Source organism: Trachypithecus francoisi, unplaced genomic scaffold, assembly GCF_009764315.1.
Source record: "Trachypithecus francoisi isolate TF-2019V2 unplaced genomic scaffold, Tfra_2.0 Contig01440, whole genome shotgun sequence".
NCBI classification, from domain to species: Eukaryota; Metazoa; Chordata; class Mammalia; order Primates; family Cercopithecidae; genus Trachypithecus; species Trachypithecus francoisi.
The window spans coordinates 13,925,596-13,940,628 of record NW_022681431.1 but is presented as its reverse complement, the minus strand read 5'-3'; the positions used below and the strand labels follow the sequence as shown (position 1 = coordinate 13,940,628).

The following is a 15,033-nucleotide window of genomic DNA, read 5'->3' as shown; positions in this document are numbered from 1 at the left end:
CAAGTTGAAATGGGATTTGCTTCCAAATAACACTGAAGAGAAGAGGAAGGAGAAGGATTCGAGACACAAATTGACCGTGAACTGAGGAGTGTCAGAAGTGGATGATGAGCATGCAGGGCTTCATTAAACTATTCTCTTGACCTCAGCCTACATTTAAAAAGTCCTCTTTATGACTCAAGCCTGTAATCCCAGCACTTTGGGAGGCCGAGACGGGTGGATCATGAGGTCAGGAGATCGTGACCATCCTGGCTAACACGGTGAAACCCCGTCTCTACTAAAAAAATACAAAAAACTAGCCGGGCGAGGTGGCGGGCGCCTGTAGTCCCAGCTACTCGGGAGGCTGAGGCAGGAGAATGGCGTAAACCCAGGAGGCGGAGCTTGCAGTGAGCTGAGATCCGGCCACTGCACTCCAGCCCGGGCCACAGAGCGAAACTCCGTCTCAAAAAAAAAAAAAAAAAAAAAAAAGTCCTCTTTATAAAAAAACTGATGTAGCCCTATAAGAAATAAATTGCCACAAAACATTCCAATAAAATGTTAACAACACACTTCCCTAGGAACATTTATTCTAAAAGTAGAAATTATATAAATGGTTTAGTTATGTATCATCTGATGTCAAAGAACAAAATATTTGAAGCTATTTGATGTAACTTAGTTTACCATGTAAATTAAAACTGACCCCAGACTAGAAGCTAGCACATGACAGGAGTAAACTGTTCCCTCCACCCATGCTGCTGTGAGTTACAGGCTTTAAATAGTTACTTCTGTTTATTGTTCTTCTAATAAGGACAAGAGAGGGGAATGCAGTTTATTGTGGAAAGAGAGAAGGCAGAGGGTACGAATCTCAATGGACTGACTGGGGAGAGCTTTCATGATCAGAAAACTGGGCATCCAAGAGGCGGCCAACACTGATGGCATCAGACATTTGTGAACAGCATTTCTAAGAACTCATACTGTGGACCAAGGGCATCAATTAGATGGAGGAAGTGCTGAATTTCTTCTCCTATTTCATCCCCAAAGTCATTTAAGTTTATATTCTGCAAATGGTTATGGTCTAGGTGTTAAAATTTGCTTTTTAAATTAATAGTGAGGGAATGAGAAAATAGGAGGAGGTTTCCCCTCACCCTAGCACCAATCTCAAAAAAAGTTTTAATCACAAATTTTTATAGACTACAGCTACCAAGAAACTAAAGTATCTCCTCAGTCACTCTAATGATTCCCTTTAGACTCAAGACTCCAACGAAGTCCAAACAATTCACGGGAAAAAGTTTTTTATAAGAATAAAGAAAAAGAACCCAACTTATCATAAAGGATTTCAAATTCTGGTAGAGTCATTACTAACTTTTAATCCTCACTTAACTTTTCTTGGGCCAGGCATGGTGGCTCACACCTGTAATCCCAGCACTTTGGGAGACTGAGGAGGGGGGCAGACTGCTTGAGCCCAGGAGTTCAAGACTAGCCTGGGCAACATCGGGAGACCCAATCTCTACAAAAAATGTTTTTAAAAAATTAGCCTGGTGTGGTGGCATGCACCTGTGGGTCCCAGCTACTCAGGAGACTGAGGTGGGGAGGTCGAGGTTGCAGTGAGCTGTGATTACACCACTGCACTCCAGCCTAGGCGACAGACCTTGTCTCAAAAAACAACAAAAACCTTTCCCTGGGCAAGTAAAACAGTAGGAGAGGAATCTCCTTCCAGCCATGTGGATTGCTGGGAAGAAGGCAATATGCTAATAGGTGGTCAAGTAAGAAGAGTGATCTGAATGGAGACCATCCTTTGAGTATTATTTTGTATCTGCAGTTAGAAATACCCTGTGTAGAGTTCAGGAACACTTAAAAAGGAGGAATAAATTAACATTTATTGAGCACTTGCACTCATGACATATGTGAAGAGTTACTTAATATTCATAATAATACGATAATAAAAAATTACTATCTCTACTTTGCTGCTGAGGAAAATTCAATTCAGTGTTAGTAACCTGCCCAAGATTAGGAGACTGAGAAATAGTACCTGACCTAAATCCAATGGTATAGCAGTCCATTCTTTTCGCTACAAATTGGGGTACACTGTAGTAAACAAAAAATTGCTATCTGAGAATCTTTAAAAAGTAGAGTTTATATTCTGTATAGAAAAAAAGTCCTTTTTAAAAGTATCTCTGTTAAATGATTCCTCTCCTAGTCTACAGGATTATTTGCAACAGGTACACACAGTGGGCACATGGAAAGAAAATACATATACTTACCATTGGTAGACAATAAAAACTGAGCAGCATTTTTCTGGGGTAACCACCTAATTTTGTTGATCTTTTCTTCTATTTCTAAACTTTTCAAGTAGTCAAACTCTGGTTCATGGCTCTGGAAGGTGCTGTAAACATTATATTCTCCTCTGCTATGAGACTGGATTTTGTTCTAAAATGAAAACAAAAATATATGGACCATTGTTGAAAAATATTTCAAAATAATCAAATATGTAATCAATTCCAAAGGACCCTGCTAATTCTCGATAGCCCATTAGCTGTGTCTTTATACAATTATATTCTATTTTTTATATTTCTAAAGGCCTTCAAGGGTTAAATGAGAAAATTTAAGGGGGAAAAAAGGCTAAATAACACTGAATAAATAAGCTCAATTCATTAGGGAAATAATGATGTTAAATATGGATCAATCTGATTGCTAATTTACTCTTATGTATTTGATGGTATAGAGGCATACTGATGAAAAAAACTCTGAGCACCCATAATAAGGGAGTTCATCTAAAGAGTAATGACTAAAGAAAGGCTTGCCCAGAAAGAGCTAGAGGAGGCACACCCTCTTTCTCTGCCCACTTTAGGGTCAACTCCCCAATCTGTTATAATATGATGTACTGTCCTTTTCCTTTCTGATGCCTGCCTTTTGGTTATTTCGCTGCTGAAAGCTTAAAAAAAAAAAAAAAATGGGATCCCTTATAAATGAAGGGATCCCATTTGACCCCTGCCTCCCACCCCAACACTGCTGTTCCAGACAGCTTTGTCACCAATCAAGTCCATATTCAGCACCACCCAGCAATAGCCCCATGCACCCTACAACAACTACTTACTCGCCTTAAATTTGCTTTCTCATCTTATGAACCTGGCACACACTGATGATTAATTTCATTTAGTATCACTTTGAAAGAACATAATTTAAGCTATCTCGTAAAGGGACTACTTGTGAACTACTTTGGTTAGCACTAATATCTCAGCAAAAGTGAGAATTATAATCATATTCAGAATTTCATCTTTTATCACACGATTAAAAACATTTTCATAAAAAAAATTTAAAACTCTAGTTCAAAGAACCACCTATGGAAAAAGTTTAAATAAAAGAATGAGATTATTATTGACAGTCAACTATTTTAAGTAAAAGTGAGTTATCCAGTGAAATGTTCATTACTTCTTAATAAAAACAGCCTATTACTATTCTCCATATCAAAAGGAAACTTCACCGAATCATCTTCAAAGTCTACATTTTGGGTTTTTTCCAGCAGCCTGACGATCTGGGTTGTTCATTCATGAATGGTTGTATTTAAACCCTTGGACAGCAGTATCAGTTATTAGAGGGCAAGTCTGCCAGTGTTAAGAATGCAGTGTCCCACAAAACGATCCACATATTGGAGACACACAAGGGGTAAAAATCAGACTCAGAGCCTTGGTCTCATCACCATACCCACACACCAAATTAGACAGCCTATTCCATTAACATACATAAATACTCCAGTGTCACTTTAAAGCTCCACACATCTTCTACCTAAAATGACTCACCCAGTCTCACAGAGTTTATCATTACACTCTACAAGGAAACCACAGTATCATTAAGCAGGCAACTCGATTTTTAATATAAACCCTGCGTTTTAGACTGGTTTTTCATCTAACACTTAAAGAGACTATAGTATATAGCACCATGTACACGTAGAGGGAAAGACAGAATCCCCACATTCAAGTAACCTGTGTACGTCAAACTTCAGTCAAAGTAGAAACTGGTTACAGTCTACACAATTAAGGCAAGCAATATGAAGGGCCAAGGGCGAGGCACACATTGTATTTGATGAGTTAAGAAAAGCACAAAACTACAGAAATATTTTCTGAAACAGAACATGAACACCTTCCGGTAGACTCACTGACAACAACATGAGTCTACTAAACATGATCTCTTACAGAATCCAAAAACAAAATCATAGAGGTATATGGCAATTTCAATGGACTGCAAGAAGTTCCATCTCTTTGCAACAGGAAATAAATATATGTATCATAAACGGAGAAAATTTTGTCTAAAAAGCTCAAGATGCCAGGCTAAGCACATGCACTAGCCCCTCTCTTCTGAAACTTTACTAAAATTATCATAACAGAACTTTTAAAAACAAGTCCACAGGACAAAGAGCAATGGCAGAATTGACAGCAGCAGTAACAAAACAGAAGAGGCTATAAAACATGGGTATAAGTGGTAACTGACAGTAGACTGCAGAGAGCTGCAATAGATTTTCCCTAACACTTTGGGAGGGGATGTTTAGATTATAATGACCACGATAGCACTGTTCCCTGCACAAACAAAGTACAGTGAGCAAGCCTGAAATAAAAGAAACATAACCATATACTCAACACTGAGCCATTCAAATGAGAATGCATCAAAATCAAACAACGTTTTTGTTTTAAAAACCTCTCCTACAGTCATACAGAATTGTGACACATCCTTCAACAATTCATACTGGCTTTACCTGCACAGCATTTTCACCTCCCTCTCTTTTCTTGCTTGCCTTTATGATCACTATGAGAATCATCTTCCTAACCATACAATCTATTTGCATGAAAGTTTCTACGGTAAGTTTAGATGTGCTTTATTCCCCAGCACCTATAACAGTACCTGGCACATGTAACAGGCATTCAATAAAGATTTTCAAAGCAGGACTTAGAATGAGGTATGTCACATATTTTACATACATTAGAAACACAGGACACAAAACCAGTATCACACATTTTCAACACAGATGCAAAGAGAATTCACTAAAGGGCATCATAACCAAGTTTTAAAGCAAAGTCATAAAGACTGTGTACTGGCACGAGGATAGACCAATGTGCCAATGAAACAGAACAGATGGCCCAGAAACAGGCCTAAATGATGACAAAGGTTGCCTTGCTGGGCAATGGGGAAAGGATGGTCTTTTCACTAAATGGTGTTAGGTTGAGTATTCATAGGAAATAAAATGAAGCTCGACCCCTTCCCTAAACCACTCATGTGAAGTGATTACAGGTGAATAAGAGATATAAATGTGAAGGTACAATAATCAAGTCCTAGGGTAACACGACCCATGAGAACTTTTCTGCAATGATGGAAATCGTCTGTATCTGTGTTGTCCAGTATGGTTTTGCCACTAGTCAAGTTGAGCACTAGGCACACACTGAGCACCGAAAATGTGGCTACTGCAACTAAGGAAGTTAATTCTACAATTTATTGTTAACAATTTAAATTTATTTATTTATTTATTAGGTGGTAAGGCTGACTTTATTTAAAGAGGGCCATGGAGACAGGGACCACCGCAACAGGGTCTTGCAGCAGGGGAGAGAGAACAGGCTCAACTTCCCATTAATTTAAATAGCCACATGGATCTAGTGGCTACAGTACGAATCATCCAGTTCTAAAAGGTAATGGGAATAATTTCCTGGACCTTGGGGTTGAAAAGTATTTCTTATAGAGGACAGAAAAACCGGTAACCCTAAGAAAGATACTGATCAACTGTATTACATTAATAATCTCTATTTATAAAAATACACTATTCAGGCCGGGCGCGGTGGCTCAAGCCTGTAATCCCAGCACTTTGGGAGGCCAAGACGGGCAGATCACGAGGTTAGGAGATCGAGACCATCCTGGCTAACACGGTGAAACCCCGTCTCTACTAAAAAATACAAAAAACTAGCCGGGCGAGGTGGTGGGCGCCTGTAGTCCCAGCTACTCGGGAGGCTGAGGCAGGAGAATGGCATCAACCCGGGAGGCGGAGCTTGCAGTGAGCTGAGATCCGGCCACTGCACTCCAGCCTGGGCGGCAGAGGAGACTCCGTCTCAAAAAAAAAAAAAAAAAAAAAAAAAAACTATTCAAAAAATGAAAAGGCAAGTCACGGAATGAAAAATACTTCTAACAAAATGTGTATGTGTGTGTGTGTTTTTTTAAATGGGGTCTTCCTCTATTGCCCAGCCTAGTCTCGACTTCCTGGGCTCAAGTGATCCGCCCAACTCAGCCTCCGAAAGTGCTAGGATTACAGTAAGCCACTGCCCCTGGCTCCTCCAACAAATGTAACTGAAAAAGAGTTCATCTGCAAAAAGTGTGAAGAAAGTCTACAAATCAGTAAGAAAAATGACACACAACACAGTAAAAAATTATAAGAGATTTTGACAGTCACTTCCAAAAGATAATATCCAAATAGCCAATATAAAAAGCAGCTCTGGCCAGGAGTGGCAACTCATGCCTGTAACCCAACACTTTGGGAGGCCAAGACAGAGGATTGCTTGAGGCCAGGAGCTCAAGATCAGCAACACAGTGAGACCATCTCTACCAAAAAAAGAGAAAAAAAAAATTAGTCAAAGTGTGGCAGTGCATGCTTGTAGTCTCAGCTACTGGGGAGGCTGAAGTGGGAAGGACCACTTGAGTCCAGTAGTCTGAGGCTGCAGTGAGCTGTAAGCGCACCACTGCATACTCCAACCTGGACAACACGGAAACACCCTGTCTCAAAACAACATAACAACAACTCAATCTCAATGTGAATCACGAAAGTAAGCACAAGGCCGGATGTGGTGTCTCACACCTGTGATCCCAGCACTCTGGGAGGCAGAAGCAGGCAGATCACCTGAGGTCAGGAGTTCGAGACCAGCCTAGCTAAACATAGTGAAACTCTGTCTCTACTAAAAATACAAAAATTTAGTTGGGCATGGTGGTGCATGCCTGTAATCCCAGCTACTAGGGAGGCTGAGTCAGGAGAATCGCTTGATGGGAGAAGGAGGTTGCAGTGAGCGAAGATTGCACCAACTGCATTCCAGCCTGGGTGACAAAGCAAAAAGACTTCGTCTCAAAAAAAGAAACAGTAAATACAAACTTAATTCACACCCACAAAGTGTTAAATTTTAAAAGACCGATAATATAACACAAAGCACTGGCAAAGATGTAGAACAGCCATAAAATTTATATACTGTTCACAAGAATACAATTAGCAGAACTTTTTACTGTGATGTCTGCTAACAGTGAATGCCTACCCTATGGCACAATAATTCTACTCATGACTGTACAGCAAAAAACATGAGTAAGAATGTTCACAGCAGCATTATTCATAATGGATAAACTGTGGATTCCATTTATTCAAAGTTCTAAAACTACAGGCCAAAATAATTGTAAGAAGACAGGCTCATAAAGGAGAGGAAGGGAAAAGAGAAGGGTTTGTGGAAGCGTGGGAAGTTCTGTTTCTTGACCTAAATAAATGTTTGCTATGTAATAATCTGCTAGTGTTTTATGTACTTTTCAGTGTATATTTAAATGAAGATTTAAAAATATATACCACACATATGTTGCAGCCCCTATGGAAAACAATGTGGAGATTCCTCAAAAAAGCTAAAAATAGAACTACCATATAATCCAGCAATCCCACTTCTGGATTTTATCCCAAAGAACTGAAAAATGGGACCTCAGAGAGGTGTCTGTACAGCCATGCCCATTACAGCTTTATTCTCAAGAGCCAAAAGGTGGAAGTAACCCAATCAATGGTTCCAACAGTCTCTTCATCTCCCTAACTGGGAGGCAGTATTTCAACCTGAGAAAACACTGACAATACATCAAACTCAACACTACAAAGTGATACGTACAACATGAGTCTCCTTCTGTAAAACAAAACAAAAATCCCTGAGAAAACAAAACATACACACACATACATACATTCCCCCCACCCACCACCAAAACTAAGCAATAATATTTCCTCTTAAATGAACAAAAAATTAAAAATGTGATAATGACCACTGTTTTAGTGACAAAAAAACAAAGTCACATACTACTGGTAGAAGTAGAAGCTATTCCCACAAGCCACAAGTTTACTGAACCGTGTCACCTAAGTTATAAGACGGAATATGTTCTTCCCAACTATTCAAGTAACCCTTTCTACTCAGTGGTTCCAACAGTCTCTTCATCTCCCTGACTGGGAGGCAATATTTCAACCTGAGAAAACATAGACAGTACATAAAACTAAACACTACAAAGTGATATGTACAACATGAGTCTCATTCTGTAAAACAAAACAAAAATCCCTGAGAAAACCACACACACACACACACACACACAGACTGGTCTTCATTCTTCATTCCTGTTATGGGATGATTTTAATTTTATTCTTTGTGGAAATGATACACATTTTTCATATTTTCTACAATAAACATACTAAGAATAGTCGAGAGTTAAAGGCAACTTCTGAAAAAATTTCACTTAACATTTTGCAACAGCTACTTCTAAATGTAAGTAACTCCACTGTGCTTTTACAGGCTGAGTCTCCCTTATCCAAGATGCTTGGGACCCGAAGTGTTTCAGATTTCACATTTTCTTCCATATTTTAGAATATTTACATATACATGATATTATCTTAGGGAGGGGACCCAAGTCTAAATATGAAATTCAGTTGTTTTGTATACACCTTATACATATAGCCTGAAGGTAATTTTATACAGCATTTTAATTAATTTTGTGCATGAAACAAAGTTTTGACTGTGACCCATCACATGAGGCCAGGGGAATTTTCCACTCGTGGTATCACGTCAGCACTCAGTAAGTCTCCAATTTTGGAATACTTTGGATTTGGGGTTAGGAATGCTCAACCTGTCCTAACTTTCTCCTTCCTTAAATGAAACTCTGCAACATTTGTAGGACATATTTACTTTGCTCCATTAAAAAAATGTAAAAATTTAAGAAAATATTAAATGTATTTTACTTTGATCTCATATAACAGAAAATAAATATTTTTAAGCCTCCAAATAGAACCCTACTAAAACTTACTGTTTATTAATGTTCATCTTCTATGTAGTGTAAGCAGTCATTTGTTTTATGTTTTACAGCAGTATAAAAGTATTTTTAAAAGAGTCAGTGTTTTGTGAAATGGCATTCAGGGATAGTGGCAGAAATGGTACAAAACAAAATTAAATGATAGTTGATAACTACTCTCAACACATTCAGAAAATATGGGGAACTTTCTAGAATAAAGCAAAACACAAGTCATTTGATGAAATAAACGGAAAAGAAATCTCAAAACTTTCTCTAAACTAATGACAGTCATGGAGCACTTCAAGATTTTGCAAGGCCTTATTATAAACTATATTCACTAAGTTAATACTCATTCACTGAGTGCCTATTATGTACCATGTACTAAGTGCAATTTGGAAGCATATCAGTCACAGTATCCTCTCAAAAAAACAAAAATATAGTGGGAGAGATATCTGAATGAAGGACACCTGGTTGAATCAAATCAACAGCATTATTATTTGTCTATAAGATAGTCAAAAAAAATTTAAAGGAAATGCATAAAATACAACTAATATAATGTTTTAAAACCTGAATTTGTTATTATGCTTTCACTCAGATTATCAAACTAGCTAGAATGTCTGTTTCAGACTATGCTACAGATTAAGTGATAAAGTTACATAGGAGGAATGCTTATTCCACATTTTACACATTACTGAAAGGAATGGAAAAAAACAAACCCTCCATGCACATGCGCGTGGACACACACAAACACCCCACACGAAAACTGTGCCTTGCTCAGATGCTAGTGCTCTTCCCAGTTCTATCAGCAACCAAGGAATGGAGGCAGATCTCAAGGCTCTCCAACCCTGTTTCTCTCAAAATGGAATTTCAATCTAACTTGGACCCTTAAGGAGTTGGTTTCTCTCTGACAGAAGATTCAGATGAACCCCAAATGGTATTAGATGTAACAACAACAACAAAAAGTCTTTTTACTACTTGTGTCTCCTTCCCTTTGAAGTTCATAAAATATAACAATCCCCTGGATCCCGTTTTCTTCATGCGTTAAATACAATTTATTCTCTCAGGAAAGGATAGTTTTGGGAATTTAACGCAAAAGCAAGTAAAGTTCAAATATTAATTTCTCTTTTAGACAAGGATCAAGCCCAATCAGTGCAAATTCTATCATTTAGAAACAACATGATGCAGGTAAATGCATGACGCCCTGGCATTTGAGGCGCCTGATTTCAGACTCTTTTCTGTGCCTCAAATTGGAGAAATAACAAATAAGATTGGACCAGATGGTCTTCAATGTCCTTTCCACTGTAAGAAAGGCCTCCCTACCCCCGATAAATTGACTACAGATGAAGTTCGCTAGAAAATTCCCCTTTGCAAAGGCACAAGTCAAATCCTTAATAACTAGATACTAAGAAACCTGCAACAACCTCTATTCTGATCAAGTATTTACTTTGAAAGGGTATAGAGACATATTCGAGAAAGAACCCAATTTCAATACATTTCAAAACCTATCTACACAACTCAACTGTAAGAAGGGACAAATAAAGTAGAAAGACTAGTAGAGTTCATTATCCTTGAATAAGACTTTGAAAAGCTAAAATACGGTGAAGTCTAGACACAACTCTGCAGATGACTGAGCTAATGAGCATTTTAAATCCATGCGAAAAAATTTAAATAAATAATGTAATAACCAGCTGGGTGCAGTGGCTCAGGCCTATAATCCCAGCACTTTGGGAGGTCAAGGTGGGCAGATAATTTTAGGCCAGAAGTTTGAGACCAGCCCGGTCAACATGGTAAAACCCTGCCTGTACTAAAAACACAAAAATTAACCAGGCATGGTGGTGCACATCTGTAATCCCAGCTACTCAGGAGGCTGAGGTGTAAGGATGACTTGAACCCGGGTGGCGGAGGTTGCAGTGAGCTGAGATCGTGCCACTGCACTCCAGCCAGGGTGACAGAGCGAGACTCTCTAAAAATAAAATACTACTACTACTACTACTACTACTACTACTACTACTACTAACAACAACAATAACCTGCCTGGCAATCTGAGAATGGGTGGGGAAGGTGGAAGAGAAGAAAATCACTTCATCACATGATTTAGGGTAATAAAGTTGAATAACTAAATAATAAATGTAAAAGGGAACAAAAGAATGTTTAAATAACCTTTAAACATTTTTAATGTTTAAATGTTTTCTGTGGGCAGAAAAACAAAAAGTAAAATAAAATTTAAAGGCAGCCATTCAACAAAGCTGAAAAACATAATGCCTGAGAAGAAGAGCTGATGCCCTCTCTCACAACATGTGGCCCATTCAAATTCAATAAATACACTACTAGAAAAAGAGGGCACAGAACAAGATGCTTTAATTATTGGGAGTATTAAAGGGTAAAGTAAAACCAAAATCCAATGAAATAATGTATTTTTAATCACCAAGTTGCTACTTTTATTTCTTTAGAAAGAGGGAAAAACACAGTAACCGCAAAGGGGCAGTCTCTCACCTCCCGACCCTGAAAAAAGAAGCAGAAATAAACAATCTAGGAATCTAACAATAGAGATGAGATCAAATAAACAATTATGTCATGTCATGTCATTACAGAGATGATGATACAGAAAATTCAATGACATGAAAAGGTATTCACTATACAGTATGTGAGAAAAAAAATCATACAACCCTAAATTTATAATCAGATATTTAGAAAGACATGCTTTTGGTATATACCAAAAGTTCTTATTTTTGTTTGGCGGCGTTATATATGCATTCTTTGTCATTTATCCATATTTACCAAATTATCTACATCGAGCATAATGAATTTATAATTAAGAGGGAAAAATTATTAAGAAGAAGAATACAATGAAATGTTTTATATGTGTGAGGCTAGGGAGAGCAGGGGAAGGAGGAGGAAAGGTAAATAAATTCCAAATTTATTAATTAATTTAGTAATTAATTCCAAAATCACTGGGCATTATTAATTTCATAGATTTGGAGTTGTTTTTGGTGGAGAATTTCTTGGGGACAGGTTGAGCATACCTAATCTGAAAATCTGAACCCCAAAATGCTCCACAATTAGAAACTTTTTACTGTCAACATGACACCACAAGTGGAAAATTTCAGAAAATTTCACACCTAGCCTCATGTGATGGGTCACAGTCCAAACTGTTTCATGCACAAATTATTTAAAATATTGTATAATTACCTGCAGGTCATGTGTATAAGGTGTATATGAAACAAATGAATTTTGTGTTCAGGGCTTGGTTCTCACCCCAAATATATCTCATTATGTACATGCGCAAATTCCAAAATCCAAAAACATCTGAAATTTGAAACACTTCTGGTTCCGAGCATTTCAGATAAGGGATACTCAACCTGTACAAGAAATACGGTTAACTCGGATGTCTGCTCAACGAGTAAAATTAGGTACCCACTGAGCAGGTATTTTAAATATTTAAAATACACGACATTTTGCTTTTGGAAAATGTAATACCCTAAGGAGCCCCAAAAGATTAACAGGTAGCTGACAAGAATCTGATGGCAGTCTGGAGAGAAATCTGGACACTAAAATTAGGCTGAACAAGAAGAGATGGCTGGGCAAATGCATGAATGAATACCAGGACTAGAACCAAGGCTGTTCGTTCAACTCTCAGTCCATTTTCCCCTCTAATGCCTATGACAGAAAACAGATCACTCATTAATAGCTCATGTCAAAAAGTCTAAAGATCATGTACTTTCCTCATTCGGTATAAAGTAGTGAGACTGATTTTCCTGGGTGATTTTTAACAATTAGGCTCATTACACCAAACAGGATTAAAGATTTTTTTCATTTTAAAATCAACAGCCAGCACTGTGAATACTCATCTCAATTTATACAAAATTAGCTTTTACCCACTTACCTAGCACGGTGATCTTGGAAATGTTCATGTATCCTCTCTAAGTCTCATTTTATTTATAAATTTGTAATACATCGAGATATAGTAAACATACAAACATCTTTGTTATTTTGCTGTGACAATTAAGTAAGATTTAGGGATTTTGGCAGAGGGCCTAGCACATAAACTGCTGCTACTATATCCAGGTCAGAGTGTGCAAAGCCATGGGGTGGAAATCAAGAATATGTGGCTTCTGCAGTAAGGGATTACTTCCCTATTAACTGTATGACTTTGGATGGGTAATCTGGTACCTGGGCCCCCAGCTGGCAAAAGGAAACTGCACTACCAGGGGTTGTAACTTGGGGGCTCATGGACACAAGGGCCCAACGACAGAACCCAGGAATTTTGTAAGCCTGGATGGAGGCGGGGGGTGGGGGAGGGCAGAGAATGTACACATTCATTTTCATTAACTTCCAGTTACATTTCAGCATTTCTTTTGATTATGGACACAGGTAACAAACTGCATACGGTATTAGGTAACAAACTGCATACAGTATTAGCAATTCTTGTGACTTTGTCACACATAAATGACATTTTAAGATCATAATCCAGCTGTTATCCACTTATACATTACTCAATTATGAGTATTTTGGTAAATTATTTCAACCTTTATGATCTTAAATATTTTATGCAATTAAAACATTCTGGCAGGGAACGGGGGCTCATGCCTGTAATCCCAGCACTTTGGGAGGCTGAGGTGGGTGGATCATGAGGTCAGGAGATCGACACCATCCTGGCCAACATGGTGAAAACCCATCTCTACTAAAAATACAAAAATTGGCCAGGTGTGGTGGTGTGCACCTGTAGTCCCAGCTACTCAGGAGGCTGAGGCAGGAGAATTGCTTGAACCCTGGTGGCGGAGGTTGCAGTGAGCTGAGATCGCGCCACTGCACTCCAGCCTGGGCGACAGAGCAAGACTCCGTCTCAAAAACAAAACAAAGCAAAACAAAAAACATTCTGAGAAGTCTACAGGATTTGCCAGGCTATCAAAGGAATTCATGGGACAACAACAACAACAAAAAAAGTTAAGAATCCCTAGAAAGCCCTATAAATTTTAGCTCTTACATTCTATGAATGCACCATATACATACACATTCTTGAGGAGCAGGATAGAAATCTGCATTTTATTTATTTGTTATTATTTTTTGAGACAGAATCTCACTCTGTCTCCCAGGCTGGAGTGCAAAGGCACCATCTCGGCTCACTGCAACCTCTGCCTCCTGGGTTCAAGTGATCCTCATACTTTAGTCACGCAGCTGGGATTACAGGCATGTGTCACCAGGCTCAGATAATTTTTGTATTTTTATTAGATACAGGGTTTCACCATGTTGGCCAGCCTGCCCTCAAGTGATCCACCCACCTCAGCCTCCCAAAGTGTTGGGATTACAGGCATCAGCCGTGACCCCCAACCCAGAAATCTGCGTTTTAAATACATGCAAACATTTTGAACCCTATATAATTTAGGAAGAGAATACCATCATATTAACAATACTATCCATTCTTTTGTGAAAAGCATGCTTTTTAAGGTTTCTTCTGTACCCTGTTAAGGAGTTTTGGGAATACAATATTAAGAATAAAAAAAGCCAGAGGGTACGAAATCCAAGAAACTTACCAGCAGCCCTAGAAAACAAAAATCAAAGGCCCCATACCAATCTAGAAAGATTATTAAAAAGAAGTGGAAAGAGGTACAACCTCCCTCCTCACCTTACGCCTTAGCTGTCCCTTTAACCCAGCACCCATGCCCCCCACACTACCTTACAGGGTACAACACAAAGTCTCAGAGAAACTGAAGGTCTGAACAACCCAAAGTCAGTAGGAAACCAGCTACTTTGACAACCACTAATCACCTGATTTGAGCACCCATGGAAACAACAAAAATCCCTAAAACCTAGAGAACATCATTATCCACTTTAATAGATGTTCGGACTTCCCCTCAAAACCCTGTATTAATATTTTCATTAACAAAAAGAATATACCCTATCATTCACTTTGCTGTCGAAAGCTATTAGAAGCTGTAAAAATAACATGGGTCACTTATAGCAGATCATGCTATAAAGAACACTGGATTTGTTATCAGAATTTTAGACTCTTACTGACCACATGAT

At 38.4% G+C, this 15,033-nt stretch overlaps 1 protein-coding gene across 2 annotated transcripts in view; it reads right to left on the bottom strand.

Annotated features, from left to right (window-relative positions):
• The window catches only part of PPP2R2A (protein phosphatase 2 regulatory subunit Balpha), an 82,301-nt gene that overhangs the window by 13,974 nt on the left and 53,294 nt on the right, over positions 1-15,033 (bottom strand). For both annotated transcript variants that reach the window (XM_033229153.1, XM_033229164.1), the window contains one exon: positions 2,238-2,403. In XM_033229153.1, the coding sequence (XP_033085044.1) occupies positions 2,238-2,403 (166 nt within the window). The remainder of the gene's footprint in view (positions 1-2,237; positions 2,404-15,033) is intronic.